The following is an 18,526-nucleotide window of genomic DNA, read 5'->3' on the forward strand; positions in this document are numbered from 1 at the left end:
TAACTGTCCTCTCATATTGCATGCAGTCAACAAGGTACGTTTGGGGCCGTAATGCGCTTGTAGTTAAGTTCATTGGGTTAACAACCACCCTTACAACGACCGATAAATTGTATGTATGGTGTTATGGTTTGATCCGTGATTGATTGTATTTCATGTATGTTTTCACAGTTTTACGGTTCGGAATAAAGATGTTCTCTTCGAACGGAAATAAAGCCAATCAGTAAACATCAAAGACGAGTTGTGTCATCATTGCAAGAGATGCGGTTACAATCAGTTCCATCAACCCTGCCTAGCCATTTGCATTCACCGCGCTCATCATAATAACCGGGTCAACTGAACTCATTTAGGAGTGTTGCAACACAAACAAAGAGATGGGGAACGGTGAGATAAAGTTATATTTTTTTTCCCCTGTCTAACTTTACATTAAGAGAATATGATGTGGTTATCTAAAATATGTCACTGCAGCCTAAATGACAATAATGTGTAATTCATTTGTGGAGAATTGATCTGAAAATGAATGATTTAACTCTGATAAAAGTGCTTAGTTGAAAGAATAGGACTTATCCTAGACATGACATACAGGTATACAGTACTGTTACATTTTGTTACTTGCTGCTTTTAGTCTTCTTAAAACATTTAATTGCAGACTGTATGCATTGTAATTATAAATATCGGATTTGGAGATTACTACCATTTAACTGTTTATACTGCCATGTAAAAGATATTATAGACAAATCGACATGCTTAAAAAAAAAAAAAAGAGTAGCTCCGACAAGGGAAAAAGGGATTTGTCAGCAATTCAGATAGCTCACTGCTTTGAGAGGTAAAATCTCAAATCCAAACCGTTACATTACAGTTGTCAACAAACAACAAATTATCATGAACCACTAGCAGCAGGGGTAGTACTTGAGTAATTGTACTTCGTTACAATACTTAAGTATTGTTTTGGGGGATTTGTACTTTACTCAAGTAGTATTAGGTTTGTATACTTGTACTTTTACTCAATCCCCATCATTGGGAAATTAACCCACCCATACCCATGCTGATTGGTCCTTGTGCAAGACTAGAAAGTGGGGATCTTTGATTAAACACCTGCTATCAGAAGAATAGACAGTCAGAGTGACAATTGATTGAGTGATTGAAAACTTTAAGCTTGCAGAATGGGTACAATACAGTACGGCTCAATACACACAATTGTTAAGGGGATGCAGACCAGAGAAAGACTTTCGTCTTGTTTACATCAGGGTCCCCTATTTTCAATTCATAATGACATACAGATATATATCATGACATACATGACATACAGGTATACAGTACTGTTACATTTGTGACATACAAGATATGCAAATATACAGTACTGTTAAACAGAGATCTTATAACAGAAAATATATACATACGAGGGGGAGGAAACTGTACATTAGGGGTGGGTGGGTGGGTTTTTGGACATTTACGGGGGCCAGTTTAGAATTGCAGCCTCCCGTAGGTGCTTTGAGAGCGGTTTTGAAGGTGGGTAGGGATTAAAAAAAATGTACGGCTGTGGGTAGGGCGTTCCACATTGATGTGGCATAATTGCGAAACGTGTTTAGAAACCAAATCGAGCTACAAACGAGTGATGAAGTGATGAAGAGGACGCAGGAATTCCAAATTAGATGGAGAAGTGCATTAAATCATTTTAATGTAAAAAAAAGTGTCCTCCGTTCTTTAATTTCAGCATTGTCTATTGCAGAACACATTCCATTGTGGGCCAAGTGATGCTTGGTTTCATTACAGCCTTGCCTAAACACCAGCTGATGATTTCACTAATTGGCTCACCTCTTCAACTAACTCACCTGGTGCAATGTGTAGTTTAAAATAAAAACTTGGCCCATGATGGAATGAGTTTGAGACCCCGGGTCTATCCCTTGCAATAAAAACAAGTTTTTACTGTGTGAGCCAGATACTCTGACTTTTACTTGAGTACGATTTTGAGACGGTACCCATACTTTCACTTAAGTATAATTTCTGGGTACTTTTTACACCCCTGCAGAGCAGGTTTGCATACCACCTTCACACTGTTAAACTAAAAGAATGTTGTTTTCTTTTGTAGATTCATATAACGATCCCGGTGACGTCAACGGCAGCAGTAACAGATCGTCCTCTCTCCCCGCCGCGCATGTCGTCAGTTTGGTCATCTACTGTGTGGTATTGTTGGCCGGCAATTTAGGCAATGGCCTTGTCATCTACGTGACGGGGTGCCGGATGAAGAAAACGGTCAACTCGATTTGGTTTCTCAACTTGGCCCTGGCTGACTTCATCTTCACAGCCTTCTTGATTTTCACTATTGTTTCCGTGTCCCAGGGTTACAAGTGGCTTTTCGGAGACTTGAGGTTAATCCTTGTGATTAACATGTTCGCCAGCAAATTCCTCCTGACCACATGGGTGGTGGTGTGGGCAGTGGCACAGAACAAGCGAACCCCTCGCGAAGTCGAGTGCATGTGCGCAGTGGTGCAGTCGCGGTCACACCCGGTTACACGCCGTGTTACCAGATCACTGAGGCAGAAGTACGCGCGATCGCGCACGGATGTGTACTCGTGTGTACGCGCGCACAAAAATGCGCTGTATCCATTCGTTGTGACTAGTACCCGGCCACGGTGGGGCGGACCTTCCTACAGGCGATATAGGCGGTCGCCTAGAGCGCCCCCCAGAGGGGGGCGCCAAAAAAAAAAATATTAAATTTTTTTTTTTTTTTTTTTTTTTTTTTTTTTTTTCTGTGCAGTTTTGGCGCCCACCTCTATATCTGCAACCATTATTTTTACATTATGCGCAGTGGTGAATCTCGTCTAGGGCGCCAAATGGGCTAGGTCCGCCCCTGCGGCCACCATTTTACATAACAAAAAGCACAGGTAGACTAAGTGTCTGGGTGTTGGCTATCTGAATGCATCTCCCCCTTCATTCTGTGTGACACAGGCAGTGGAGGTGAATACTAATGTGGCTCGGAATTCGTGATGGGGGTTGATTGATTGATTGATTGAAAAGTTTATTAACAGATTGCAGAATGGGTACAGTACAGTACAGCTCAATACATACAATTGTTAAGAGGATGCAGACCTGAGAAAGACTTTCGTCTTGTTTCCATCAGGGTCCCCCATTTTCAATTCATCTACCTGCTTATGATATTGAATCAAGCGTCTGTGCTGCGCGCCAGCTTTCCACACGCACATTCACACAAATAGAGAGCAAGAAGAGCTTGTATGATAGAAAGATTGCACTTGCATATGCGCTTGTGTGTGTGTGTGCGTGCGTGTGTGCAGGGGTGTAGCTCCAGATTCTGGGCCCCATGAAAGAATGTATTTGTAGGCCCACAGTGAATGCGAGCGCGCGCAAGCGGAATTTTTTTTTGCCATTTTTTTATTGAAAACGCATAATATGGTTTTGACCTATACATTCGGATCAGCAGTTCAGCACCTGCACTGTTGGTGGGTGAGCCTAGTAAAGGATGTCGCATTGCGTTCATCTTCAATGAATGGACCAATGCAATAGTCTACCAAAGCCCCCCCTCTCTCTCTATATATCTCACACACACACACACACACACACACACACACACACACACACACACACACACACACACACACACACACACACACACACACACACACACACACACACACACACACACACACACACACACACACACACACACACACACACACACTTCAGAAACAAAGATAGTATCAATGAGAGCATCAATAATACACCTGAGTGATGTATTTTTTTTTTACTAGACATCACTCAGGTGTATTATTGATGCTCTCATTGATACTATGTTTGTTTCTGAAGTGTGTGTGTGTGTGTGTGTGTGTGTGTGTGTGTGTGTGTGTGTGTGTGTGTGTGTGTGTGTGTGTGTGTGTGTCTGTGTGTGTGTGTGTGTGTGTGTGTGTGAGATATATAGAGAGAGAGGGGGGGCTTTGGTAGACTATTGCATTGGTCCATTCATTGAAGATGAACGCAATGCGACATCCTTTACTAGGCTCACCCACCAACAATGCAGGTGCTGAACTGCTGATCCGAATGTATAGGTCAAAACCATATTATGCGTTTTCATCAATAAAAAAATTGCCAAAGAAACAAACATAGTATCAATGAGAGCATCAATAATACACCTGAGTGATGTCTAGTAAAAAAATTAAAAAAGATTTTTTTTTTTTTTTTGGGCCCCCCCCCCAGTGCTGGGCCCTTGGAATCATCCTAAGCTACCCCCCCAGCTACGCCCCTGCGTGTGTGTGTGTGTATAAATCAGTTCTGTGCGCATGCACGTACCCGCGCGTGCGCGTGGCGTGGCGTGTTACCAGTTCCCATATTAGGACTGCACCACTGCATGTGCGTTTGCATCTCCCTTACGCCATTCCTCGTGAAGTTACGTCACATAACGGCACGTTCTATTGCGGATTTTCAGACTCATATCCACAAGAATTAAAGACAATACTCGTAGTCTTTCGCTTTGTTGCAGGCTTTGCTATTCCCTTCTTAGTAATAATAGCCTCTTATGTTGCCATCGGTGTGCGCGTCAGGCGCCTCCAGAAAGGCAAGAAGCAGAGCCAGAGGCCTCTCCGCATCATCATTTCCCTCATACTCGCCTTCTTCGTCTGCTGGATGCCCTTTCACGTGTTTCAGTTCATGCAGTTCAAGCCGGCCCTTCGGGGTCTCTGCATGGCGGGTATTCCCCTGTCCACAGCCCTGGCCTTCTTCAACAGCTGCATCAACCCTGTCCTCTACGTCTTCATGTGTGACGAGTTCCAGTCTTCCAGCAATAGTATCCACCTGCAGAACCACATCGCCCAGCAGGCTGGGGTCCCGCAGGCTGAGCTCCTGCAGGCTGAGGTCCCGGACGCTTCCATTGGCTGATTTGGGTCACGTGACCGTCCCACCCAATGGCTGAATTGGAGTGTTTCACTGCAGGCATTGGCTGATTTGGGTCACGTTGCACTGCGGGATTGATTGATTGATTGATTAACAGATTGCAGAATGGGTACAGTGACGTCACAGGCCCGGATTGATTGATTGATTGATTGATTGATTGATTGATTGATTGATTGATTGATTGATTGATTGAAAACTTTATTAACAGATTGCAGAATGCAGTACAGCTCAATACACACAATTGTTAAGGGGATGCAGACCATGCAGTACTGTTACATTTGTGACATACAGTAAATATATACAAGGGGGAGGGAACTGTACATTTATGATGAATTGAAAATGGGGGACCCTGATGTAAACAAGACGGAAGTCTTTCTCTGGTCTGCATCCCCTTAACAATTGTGTGTATTGAGCTGTACTGCAGATATATTTCAATTGCCTTACTTATTTACATAAGTATTATAGGCCTACAGCAGTATTGTACAGACAGTAACTATAGAGAGTGTGCTGACCTACGGTGTGTCTGTGTGGTTCTCCAGCTGCACAAAGGCAGAGCAAGAGGCTCTACAGAGGGTGGTGAAGGCGGCAGGCAGGATCGTCGGGACTCCTCTACCAAACATCACCTCCGTCTTCACCTCCCGCTGCCTCCACTGCTCCAAGTGTATCATCAAGGACCAGTCTCACCCAGCACATCACCTCTTTCAGCTCCTTCCCCCAGGGAGGAGATACCGGTCCATACATGCCAAGAGTTCAAGATTTAAGAACAGCTTTTAAGTCCAGTGTGTCATATTATTAATAGATGTATACAAGTGGGACTATGTCCAAAGAGATGGAAGGAGGCTAAGGTTACTCCTTTACCCAAAGACTCCAAATCATTTTTTAATGAGGGCAACTCCAGACCTATAAGCATTTTACCAGTTTTAAGCAAAATCATGGAAAAGTGTGTTTTTGCACAAATCCAAGAATATTTTCAGTTTAACAGTCTGGCTACAGAGTCTCAACATGCATACAGAACTGGTCACTCCACATCGACTGCTCTAGTTCAGATGACTGACGACTGGCTCAGAGCTATTGATAACTCCATGATAGTGGGAGCTGTGTTTTTAGATTTCAGTGCTGCATTTGATGTGCTTGACCATTCTCTCTTGATTGATAAACTATGGTTTTAATCCCCTGGCTTTGATGTGGATGCAGTTATCTGTCCTCCAGATCTCAGCAGGTTTATGTGAATGGCAGCCTATCTAGTAGTAGAAGTTTGGAGTGTGGTGTTCCACAGGGGAGCTCCCTAGGGTCTCTGCTCTACTCAGTGTTCACCAATGACCTACCGTGGGCTACTAAGAATGCCAAATTGGTCCAATATGCAGATGATTCCACCTTGTATTATGCTTGTCCATCAAATGGTATGCTTAATGAAGTCCTGAGCAGAGAACTTAATGATGTGAATGATTGGATAGTAGCTAACAGGCTTGTACTGAACATCTCTAAGACAAAAAGTATGGTGTTTGGATCGAGGCATGGGTTGTCTTGTAACCCAAAGCTTATTTGAAATTCATGCAACTCCATAGTTAAGCAAGTTGAAAGCATTAAGCTCCTTGGAGTGACACTGGATAGTACTCTATTTTGGTCAAACCACATCACTAACATTGTCTCAAAGATGGGAAGAGCTGTAGGCATTGTTAGAAAATGTGCTTCTTTTGTTGATCGTCCTCTTCTACGTCAGATTATCCAGAGTCTAGTCCTGTGTCATGTTGATTATTGTTCTGTGATCTGGTCATCTGCCACCAAAGGTGAGGAGACTACAGAACAGGGCAGCACGGTTGGCTTTGGGTTGCTCACTAAGGTCCAATGTCAACCGTATGCATGCTGGTCTCTCCTGGCTCACAGTTGAAAAAAGGTTATCGTCTAACTCATTTGTATTGTGTAAATCATTCATTAACAGCAAGACTCCATATTTTGTGTTTGAGCAACTTGTTTACAGAAGCTCTATACAAGACCATAATACAAGAGGGGCCAGAAATGGTCAGTTTGTACTCCCTCGTCCTAGAACCAATGCTTTAAAGCGGTCTTTTATTTATAGGTGCATAACACTCTGGAACAACCTACCTAGTTATCTATACACTTTTAGTAAATCGATTTTTAAAAACAAAACTAAAAACTCAATTACAGCTGTTGCCTTAATGTGTATTGCATTTGTGTATGGGTTTTTGCTAGCCTACAAGTTCTCATTTTGTATCTTTAAAAATGGATATTTATTGTATGTTTTGTTAATTGTTTAGTTTTTTATTTCTATCTATAGCATCTGTGAAAGTATCTTATTTGCTACTAAATCCTTGTTTTTAACTTTTGTATTGATCTATGCATTAACTGTTTTATGTATTGTGTTGTGTGGACCACAGGAAGACTAGCTGGGAGCCATGTGAAGAATTGTGGTGATTCGTCTGTGATTATAATATGAATTAATGTTGATGGGCAAAACAGTCACTCTCTGCATGGCAGAGAAGAGGTGTGACCCCTCTCCTCAGATAGTGTAAGTAGGGCAAGACTGGAGCAGGTCGCTAGGCGACGGTGCCTAGCAGTCACAACAGCATTCCTAAGATAAGGATGGAGAGCAGGAGGAGGTGGGGGGGGGGGGTGATTCATCTTCAGTTGAGGAATAACGGAACGAGAGAGAGAGAGAGAGGATTATGAGGAGCTGATCAATTGGACTTTTATTAACGGACTTTATCAAATGAACTTTAAATCACCGGACCTTATCACAAGCTGCTGCGTATGTCAAGGAAGACCACATTATTCCTGTAAAACTACCCTGTCTGGTTGAATAAATGTTCTCCTTGATGATTGTCAACTGAATCGTGTGAGGTGTTCATTCTGCCTGGGATTATCAGATGTTTCCGGGAGCACACCAGAGGGATCATTAAAAAAGTACACAACGCAGGACACTATCGTATAGCCATCACTCACTGGGATCATCGGAACATCTAACAAACTTGGTGCCGTGACCCGGATGTTGCTGCGTGGGAGGAAGCCAGAATTCTAAACGTAAGCTGATTTATGGGCTTAATCTCACATGCCAACACAAAGATAAGCATTGTGAACAAGCACACGTAAAATAAATAACCCATTGTGATCATAAGACTTGATGAATGTTGAAGTTTGTGAAGACAGAGGTTTTCCTTGTTATTTTTGGTTGAGTTTAACGAGACGGGAGGCGACGTAGACAGCCCCGTGTGTAGTATAGAGCGACGTGGACAGCTCCAGGGCGACGGTAGACAGCCCCGTAGGGTATAGAGCGACGGTGACAGCTCCAGGGCGACGGTAGACAGCCCCGTAGGGTATAGAGCGACGTGACAGCTCCAGGGCGACGGACAGCCCCGTAGGGTATAGAGCAACGTACAGCTCCAGGGCGACGGAGACAGCCCCGTAGGGTATAGGGCGACGGACAGCTCTGTTGTGTGTAAGAGTTTTTCTAATAAGTCATCGGCAACTGCGGTTTTTGCTGGTGCAGTGTGGTTTTCTTTTTTTGGATAAGAGTATTCTTCTTTTAATTTTATTTCCCACTCTAGACATAGACTTGGATCGCACTTTTGAAGTCATGCAGAACCAAAAAAAGAGAACTATGCGAGAGATTTTGGGCCAGGTGCGACGCCATATGGTCGAGATTGCGCGTCTTGAATCAGAGGGGTTTTTGAAGGTTCGTGCCCTGGACGACATCAGGCAAACGCAGGCTGGAAATCTGCTGAGATTACAGCAGGAGTTTGAGAGACAGGCGGAAACCATTCGTCACCACAATAATGGGGCTGGGAGGACAGGCGTGCCTCCCCAGACGGTAGAGCCGGGTGAAGGAGGGGCACGGGGTGGATCTCCGGCTCCCTCCAGTGGTGAAAGCGGGATGGTGCAGGGGGCTGATGGGAGGCAGGGGAGAGATCTGGCTCCCTCTGGGGGCGTGGAAGGGGAGCAAAAGGGAGCAGGGGACTCTAAGCCTCTCGAGGCCCTCAATTTGAATATCTTTGAGGATAGTAGTGATGAATCAGAGGAAGGAGAGGGACCTTCCTCTTCACAACCCAAAAGTTTGCGGCCATTGAAGATACATCGGCCCAAGACGGTAGCTGGAGAGCGAGTAGTGCACACCTCTTATGTTCCGGCCAAACCAGAATATATTGAGAGGTGGTGTGAGAAGGTGCGTCATCCCCGCACCGCTGGCTTGGGGACATGGGATGAATTTAATAAATTAAAAGGGATTTATTCCCTTCACCCATGGGATGCCCTGGCCATTCTCAGTCATCGTCTCTCCACGAGAGAGAGACAGGATCTGACCAGGGTTATCACCACTGCACTGGGAGGGGAGGGGCAGGACCTCGACGCAGGTTGGGATGCGGTCAGGGATGATATTCCAGAAGCTAATATCAGGGAAAAACAGTGCCCAGGGTCGACTCAAACGTTTGTGCCAGCCGTGGCACCTCGGCTGCGAAACGGCTTAATTATGTCCACTCCCACCTGGGGGCGGGCAGGCGATGGAGCCATAGTGGATGCGCTGAGTAGGTTAGACAGAGATCTGCAGATCATGAAGGAGGCCGCAGAGCCAAAGGTTCGAGTGTTGACCGGAAAGCCGGACGCCGCAACCTATCCTGATGATTGGCCGGGGGGTGGGAGGGCGGGCCCAGAGGGGTTCCACTGGGAGTGGGGGTCGTGCTACAGCTGTGGGAGGATGGGCCATATAGCACGCGAGTGTGACGTAGACGGCCGCCGCCCCAGACCACGAGTACAACCCGCAGCAGCCAGGGCACAGCCAGCAGCGGCCACAGGGGCCACGTCCCTCCCTCTGGGGACCGGGCTGACCCTCCGGGACTTACAGGATTGTCAGAGGTTGACGTCCCTCCCCCTGGCGGATCGAGACGTGTTGCTGGAGGCTAAATGGGAGGGGCCGTATCAGTTTCTGTTGATCACCGGGAGTGCGGTGAAGGTGGCGGGGAGGCCCAATTGGATCCATGGGAGTCATTGTAAGCTAGTTGACACACCGACCATCGACATGTAGTTTTAGGAGATGGGAGGGGTGGAGTCAGGGGGTTGGGTCCCCCCTTTTTTTTCAACACCTCAATAGAGGGCGTGGTTAGGAGAAGACACGGTCACCAGAAAGAACTGGCGCGCGCTGGGGGTCAACCGTGGGACGAAGATAGAGTTGCGCGGAGTGGGTATCGGGAGCTGCAGTCGTGTCACGCCGGGAAGGACGGGGGTGACCCCGAGGTAGGACAGGTAAAGGTGTTGAGAAAAAGGAGGGGGAGGGGGAAAGAGTGGGGAGTGTAGAATGATGGTGTGTTTGGTGTGATTATTGTTTGGTGTGATTTTCAATTTTTATTGTCAAAAAAAAAAAAAAAAAAAAAAATCTTTGGGTGATTATTAAAAAAAAAAAAAAAAATGAAATGAAATGAAATGAAATGTTTTGAGTTTAAAATGAGATGATTAGTTAAGAAACCTATATAAGATCAATGTGACAATCAGACGGTCTCGGAGAGAGACGGGGGGGGGGGGGGGGGGAGTGGGAATTCCCGGTTTTCCCCATCGGAAAGAGACTCCCTGTTCCTCCATTCTGTGTCCACAGGACCATTGAAGAAGACGAGTCCAGGCAGACCTACGGACCGTGGACGGGCGGGGGCCGAGACCATTGGAGGAGACGAGTCCGGAGACCTACGGACGGTGGACGGGTTGGGCCAAGTGGAAGACGGCGGCGACCGGAGGGGTGGGGCACAGGAGGGCACGATCCAGAGACAATCCAGGGATCATCCGGAGATCGAGCGGGAAGATAACCAGAGTCAACGACCATGTGGAGTGTTGTGTGTGTTGATTGATAAACCCTTTAGTGACAATCAAGGTCCAGACCGTGAGAGTGCAGTTAGGCTCTAGAGTGCTATCCGGTCTTTCCACAAAACGGGGGGACGGGACAGGGTTCTCCATTTAGAGAGGTGAGGTCGTTCCGGGGTCCACCAATCAATCTACACGTCAGCCACAGGGAGTTAACATGAGGGTTTTCCTGGGGAATCTATTGATTAACCCTGGTATAATTTAGGGGAATAATTAATCCTGTATAATCAAGTGAACATATGTTCTGTCGAATCAAAAGGAGGGACTGAAGAATTGTGGTGATTCGTCTGTGATTATAATATGAATTAATGTTGATGGGCAAAACAGTCACTCTCTGCATGGCAGAGAAGAGGTGTGACCCCTCTCCTCAGATAGTGTAAGTAGGGCAAGACTGGAGCAGGTCGCTAGGCGACGGTGCCTAGCAGTCACAACAGCATTCCTAAGATAAGGATGGAGAGCAGGAGGAGGTGGGGGGGGGGGTGATTCATCTTCAGTTGAGGAATAACGGAACGAGAGAGAGAGAGAGAGGATTATGAGGAGCTGATCAATTGGACTTTTATTAACGGACTTTATCAAATGAACTTTAAATCACCGGACCTTATCACAAGCTGCTGCGTATGTCAAGGAAGACCACATTATTCCTGTAAAACTACCCTGTCTGGTTGAATAAATGTTCTCCTTGATGATTGTCAACTGAATCGTGTGAGGTGTTCATTCTGCCTGGGATTATCAGATGTTTCCGGGAGCACACCAGAGGGATCATTAAAAAAGTACACAACGCAGGACACTATCGTATAGCCATCACTCACTGGGATCATCGGAACATCTAACACATGGCACCAGCTAATGGAGATCCTTAATAAAAACATTTAAAAAAACATAAAAACAGCAGTAAAATGTTTTATAAAAAGACAGGCATAAAATGAGTTCAAGTTCTTTACTTGTCAAATACACAACGCATGTAATGACATTTTTGTATTTCGAGCTCAGACTCAACAGTGCACAACAATGAAAACAAGAATGATAACAATAAGTAGTAGCAGTAATTTTAAATATAAAATGAGAAGATGAAATAGTAAATTATTTGCAAAATAAATGAATGCAACACTCCCAGACATACCCCACGCGAAGGTAAGGAAAAACTCACTAAAACCTAGCAATAGGAAAGAAAATGCTCCACAGGCAGTGTGGAGGTGAGAAACCTTAGAAGGGCCATTCAAGGGGGGATCTCCCTTCTTAGATGTCAGTGATAGTAGTGTTGCAGACGGACAGTTGGTAAGCATGCACTCATGTGTGTAGTGAAACACAGATGAGTGCATGCAATAGCAAATCAAATCAAATTATTTATAAGGCCCGACAACACACGTTAATGTCCCCATGGGCCGTACATAATAATAATAATAATAATAATAATAATACTTTTTACGTTTTATATAGCGCCTTTCAAAGGACCCAAGGTCGCTTTACATAAGGGGGGGTGGGGGGGGGGAGATAACAAATTAACAAACATAGTGGACAGACACAACATATACATATAAAGTGAGAAAGTTAGGGGTTGAAGGCCAGGTTGAAGAGGTGGGTTTTGAGCAGATTTTGAAATGAGTCCAGAGTTGGGGCGGTGCGGAGTTCTGCGGGGAGGGAGTTCCAGAGGGTGGGAGCTGCCACACTGAAAGCTCTGTCCCCGAACGTCCGTAGTCTGGTTCGGGGGATGGAGAGCTGACCAGTGTCCGTGGATCGCAGGGACCGTGACTGAGTGTAGGGGTGGAGGAGGTCAGTGAGGTACTGAGGTGCCAGGGCGTGAAGGGATGTACATGTCTTCTTTAAACAAGTCAAGAAGAAAACATAATAAGTCAAGAACAGAACAAGAACACCATAAGGTCCAACAAATTTAAAATAAATGCAAATAAATGAAAGAATGCAAGCACTCCCAGACATACCCCACGCGAAGGTAAGGAAAAACTCACTAAAACCTAACAATAGGGAAAAATGCTCCACAGGCAGACCTTAGAAGGGCCATTCAAGGGGGGGGATCTCCCTTCTTAGATGTCGGTAATAGTAGTGTTGCAGACTACACACTTGAGGGCATGCTTACCAACTGTTAGTGAACACAGATGAGTGCATGCAATAGCAACTGAACATTTTGAAAGATTAAAGATAGAGCTGATAGCGATAGCAACTGAACATTTTGAAAGATTGAAGATAGAGCTGATAGCGAATCTATTTGAGGCACAGGGGCGGTGCAAAGAGGGTCGCGTCCTCCCCGTCTTAATCACGGGACATTCAACACTCCGGTCATTGCTCAGAGACAGTCGGAGACAGGCAGAGAGGGTCGCGACCTCCCCGACATCATCGCGGGACGTCCAGCACTCCAGTCACCACTACGAGACCTCCGGAGACAGGAGGGCACGCAGAGAGGGTCGCATCTTCCCGGCCTTCATCATGGGACGTCCGACACTCCGGTCAGCACTCCAGGACAGCAACTCACAGGGGGACAGGGAGACGGGACAGGCGTTAGACAGCTCGTGTGATTGTAGTGGGCGGACATAGCAATAGATACAAGTGGTAAGCATATATGCAGGGATTAAAGCAAAAAAAAATCTCCTGACTGAACTTTTTTTCAGGCCAAGTCATATTCTTATTTTAACCTCCACTGTATTTATTTTGAATAGCGTTGGCGTTTTAAGGGAGCCTACTTGTTTCGGTTTCGTCGATAATCCAATGTACAGTTACCCCCCCACCCCGCCTACCCAACCCTTCCCCGCCCAACCACCTCCAATGTACAGTCCCCCCCCCCTCCACCCAACCTACCCAACCTCCTCCAATGTACAGTTTCTTCGTCAAATGTATATACTCTTTTTTAGACTCTATTGTATCACAAACAATACTGTATTTGTAAATCTGGTGTCATAAATGTATAGATGTAGCAGTATTATCTATCTGTATGTCATGTATGTCATATATGTTATGAATTGAAAATGGGGGACCCTGATGTAAACAAGAGGAAAGTCTTTCTCTGGTCTGCAACCCCTTAACAATTGTGTGTATTGAGCTGTACTGTATTGTACCCATTCTGCAATCTGTTATAACAATCAATCAATATTTAACAGATTGCAGAATGGGTACAATACAGTACGGCTCAATACACACAATTGTTAAGGGGATGCAGACCAGAGAAAGACGTTTGTCTTGTTTACATCAGGGTCCCCCATTTTCAATTCATAGTGACATTTATGACATACACAACATTTATGGCATAGGGACATACATGACATACGTACAGGTATATAGTAATGTTACATTTGTGACATATACGATATGCAAATATACAGTACTGTTACCCATAGATCCTAACAGAGATTATATACATTATGATGGGGAGGAGACTGTACATTAGGGTGGGTGGGAGAAAAAAGATACATACGGTGGGGAGAGAATATACAGTGGGGAGGAGACCGTCTACAGATACACCTGTGTGATGTTGCTACGAAGTTAAGCTAATAAAGGATACTCACAACCAGGGCCGCCTGGGAGAAATGCGAGGCCCTGTGCGAGATTTAACGCGAGGCCCCCCCCCCCCCCCCCCCCCCCAAGGTAAAAAAAAAAAAAAAAAAAAATTATATATATATATATATATATATATATATATATTTTTTTTTTTTTTTTTTTTTTTTTATACAGTCAACATATTCTTAAATAATAGCGCTGCCCGAGGCGGGGCATGATACAGTCAACATATAGCAAAAGAGAGAGCGAGAGAGAGCTCCCGTTCTACAGTCAATATACAGTGTACAGAGAGAGAGAGAGAGAGAGACACATTGGAAAGAAATTGAAATGCTATTTGGCCCTAAACAGAGAGTACACAGTGGCAGAATACCTGAGCACTGTGACTGAAGATCCTTGAGCACAGCCTAGCCATCGAGAAAGGCCGCCATAGGCAGACTGTGTGTGTTAGAAAGAGAGAGAGAGAGAGAGAGAGAGAACATGTGTGTTTGTCATGTGTGTGTGTGTGTTAGAGAGAGACTATAGCATGTATGAGAGATTCAAAAGGACAAAGATCAACACTTAAATCCAACAAGAAGAGGGTCAACAGAGAAACCAAAGCAGCAAGGAGCCAATGGCCGACATCAGCTAAATAGGCTAGCCAGGTACTGTGACACCAGGCCACGTGACACACACAACGTGGCTACACAAACGACCATTCACACACAGCACATGTCGTATCTCCAAATGTTGTGAAGTAGCATATGTTTTGCCTGGAAAAAAACATCGTTATTAACAAAACATTCGGGAGGGGAAGGAAGGAAGAGTGGGGTAATGTCATCATGACATTTTCATTAATCCAAGTTACCTGCACGATGAACGCTGGGCGAAAGGCCGCAAGGTCTCCACGTTGACGAAAGGCCTCTCGCTGGCGGGACAAAAAGAAGCTATGGCCACTGGCCAGAGCCTTGTCATGGTGCAGGCCCGACTACATCTTCTGTCAAAGGGCCTGCTATTCTCAAGGCTAACTGATAGCATCAAACGAACGTTCCCAGCTGACGCTAAACAGCTAACTGGCTAACAGTTAGCTCACACAGTTAGCTACTAGTAGTATTAGCTAGACCAGTTTGGCTCCAAGAGAGAAAGAGAGATAGGGTCAGGTGACTCAGATCCACGGCGGGTACATAATCATAAGTTGACTCACCATAACGCAGTATCAACGTGGAAGGATACTTTCTTGGCCCCACGGTGTAATTTCGGCGTATTGCTGCCTAACAGATTTATCTGCTCACAAGTTCTCTTCTCCTTCTTTTGAAAAGACATCCACTCGCCTCGCCTGGTTAGCTAACGCTAGTTAGCATTTAGCTAAGCTAGCTACTAGCCGACATGGCTATACCGAAAGGCTCCGGCCATTTGTCCCGCTAGCGAGAGGCCTTTCGTCAACGTTCCTTGGTTGGTGACCGACCGACTGATAATGACCGACCTCTTTCTTCGTCTTGGCTATTGGGCATAACTAAGCATAGTCAAAAGCTGCACGCGCAAAAATGTCAAACGCAGCCGACTCACGCTGCCGGCGTACTGTCTACACATGATGTAAGTAAAACCACTCCCTTCGTTGAAACCAATGCTGCTGCAGAACCCCAGAGGCTGAGCTCCAATAGTGAGTATGTCTGCAGCTGCAGGACTGCAGACCCAGGAACAAGTCAGACACATTCTACAAACGTGTCTAATGTGAAATATATAAGCATATAAGCAAAACTAGATTTTAGGTCTGTGATGAAAAAGGGCCTCGCGGGAAGGGGGGCCTCGCAAAAAAAAAAAAAAATAATAAAAAATAATAATAAAAAAAAATAATAATAAAAAAAATTAATAATTTTTTTTTTTTTTTTTTTTTTTTTTTTTTTTTTTGCGAGGCCCCCCTTCCCGCGAGGCCCTGTGCGACCGCACTGCTCGCACACCCCCTGAGGCGGCCCTGCTCACAACCACAGCAGAGGACTCACATATTTGTACTGTGAAGTAACACGACAATGACAAATGTGTTGTTTCTGTTTTTCTTTTTGACATAGTTGCGGAACACGGAACAAGTTAACAACTCACCACAGTCTACAGCCCCCGCATCATACTGTAGCAACTTGTTCCTGTTTGCGGACGACTCAGCCCTGCTGGTCTCTGACAAGAACAAGTTACAGGTTGAAAAAGCCCTCAGCTCGGAACTAGGCAAAATCTGCATATGGCTCGCCGACAACAAACTATCATTACACATGGGCAAAACAGAGTCCATTCTCTTCGGTTCAAATAACAAACTCAGCAAGACCGACGGCTTCTCGGTTACAGTGGGTGACAATATTATCACAAGGAAAGATGAAATTACCTACCTGGGTTCCATCCTAGAGGCTAATCTTTCCTGTGACAAAATGGCATCCAATGTAATAAAAAAAGTCAACCAACGAACGCGATTCTTGTACCGGATCTCCTCTCTGGTAAACAAGAATACCCTGAAGACTCTAGCAGGAGCACTCATTCAAGGGTACTACGACTATGCTTGCACCTCATGGTACCAAAGCACCTCAAAGGCACTAAAAAACAAATTACAAACATCTCAAAACAAGCTAGTCAGACTACTGCTTGACCTGACTCCTAGAACCCACCTCACCCCTGCCCACTTTGTCAACCTAGGATGGCTTAGAGTAGACGACAGAGTACAGCAACTTGCAATGGGCCTGGTCTACAAGATACACTACGCGACCAAGGTACCCATGTACATGTCAAAATACTTCCCAAAGGTCAGTGAATACCACGATCACAACACCAGAGGGAGCTCCACAAATCATGTAAAACCCAGATTCGGCTCAAACAAAGGACTAAACACGTTTCGCAATTATGCCACATCAATGTGGAACGCCCTACCTAAAGCTGTAAAGGAATGTGAATCACTACCCACTTTCAAAAACACTCTCAAAAAACACCTACGTGAGACTGCAATTCGAAACTGGCCCCTACAAATGTCCTAACCTAGTTGTACAGTAAATTACCAAGTAAGGCTTTGTCAGTATTCCAATGTACAGTGTAAAATGTGTGTGTCCCCTACCCAACCCCCCCCCCCCCCCCCCCCACCGCCAATGTACAGCCCTCACCCACCCACCCAACCACACCCCACCCACCCAACCTCCTCCAATGTACAGTTTCTACGCCAAATGTATATACACTCTTTTTCTGGACACTTTTGTATCACAAACAGTACTGTATTTGCAAATCTGATATGTCATAAATGTATAGATGTAGCAGTACTGTCTATCTGTATGTCATGTATGTCATATATGTTATGATGAATTGAAAATGGGGGACCCTGATGTAAACAAGACGAAAGTCTTTCTCTGGTCTGCATCCCCTTAACAATTGTATGTATTGAGCTGTACTGTACTGTACCCATTCTGCAATCTGTTAATACACTTTTCAATCAATCAATCAATCAAAAGCCTAGCCAGTCTCTTGAAACACTGCTATCTTCAAACTTCCATTCCTCTCGAAACTTTCTTTTGTTGAGTGGTGCCGCTCATCCTTTTCGTCTGAGAACACTGCGTGTGTTTTCTTTTTAGTGGCCGGCTTACTCCTTACATTAACGTTATTATGCTGACGTTAGCTAATAACTATGTGTTGGAGATCATGGTTCCTCACGGACCATAGTGTTTGTTACATTGCAAATAAGCCAATGCCCGCAGTGCAACACTCCAATTCAGCCATTGGGTGGGACGGTCACGTGACCCAAATCAGCCAATGGAAGCGTCCGGGACCTCAGCCTGCGGGAGCTCAGCCTGCGGGACGATGTGGTTCTGCAGGTGGAAGCATCTCTCTTCCAGAAGAAGCTGAAGCAGTCCGTGTGCCACGTCCTGGAGAGCGCCCTGGCGGAAGACGGCCAGTCGTTTACGTCGTCTCGCTCCATGGCTTCCCATCTTCAGAGGATTTCCCGGAAATCCAACTCTGGCTTCCTCGAATGCAGGAAAAACACTGCCACATCCTTAACGACGAGCACGGATATTGTGGAGGAGCAAAAGGCACTGTACTCTAAACAAGACCACTAGATCCAACAGCCACTGTGATTGTTTGAAAATCTTATTAACAGATTGCAGAATGCGTACAATACACAGAGTACAGCTCAAGGGGATGCAGACCAGAGAAAGACTTTCGTCTTGTTTACATCAGGGTCCCCCCACTTTCAATTAATCATAACATATATGACATACAGATACAGTACTGCTACATCTAGATATTTATGACATACCAGATCTACAAA

At 45.2% G+C, this 18,526-nt stretch overlaps 1 protein-coding gene across 1 annotated transcript; it reads left to right on the forward strand.

Annotated features, from left to right (window-relative positions):
* Window positions 1-371: 371 nt before the first annotated feature.
* LOC311237185 (C3a anaphylatoxin chemotactic receptor-like) lies at window positions 372-18,314 on the forward strand (the record flags this gene model as incomplete). The annotated part of the gene is made up of 4 exons (XM_084324994.1): window positions 372-381; window positions 2,087-2,338; window positions 4,436-4,779; window positions 18,093-18,314. The coding sequence occupies 4 exons, from the start codon at window positions 372-374 to the stop codon at window positions 18,312-18,314; spliced, it is 828 nt and encodes a 275-aa protein (XP_084181120.1).
* Window positions 18,315-18,526: the final 212 nt, after the last annotated feature.

Source organism: Notolepis coatsorum, assembly GCF_963971535.1.
Source record: "Notolepis coatsorum genome assembly, chromosome: 11".
Lineage (NCBI taxonomy): Eukaryota > Metazoa > Chordata > Actinopteri > Aulopiformes > Paralepididae > Notolepis > Notolepis coatsorum.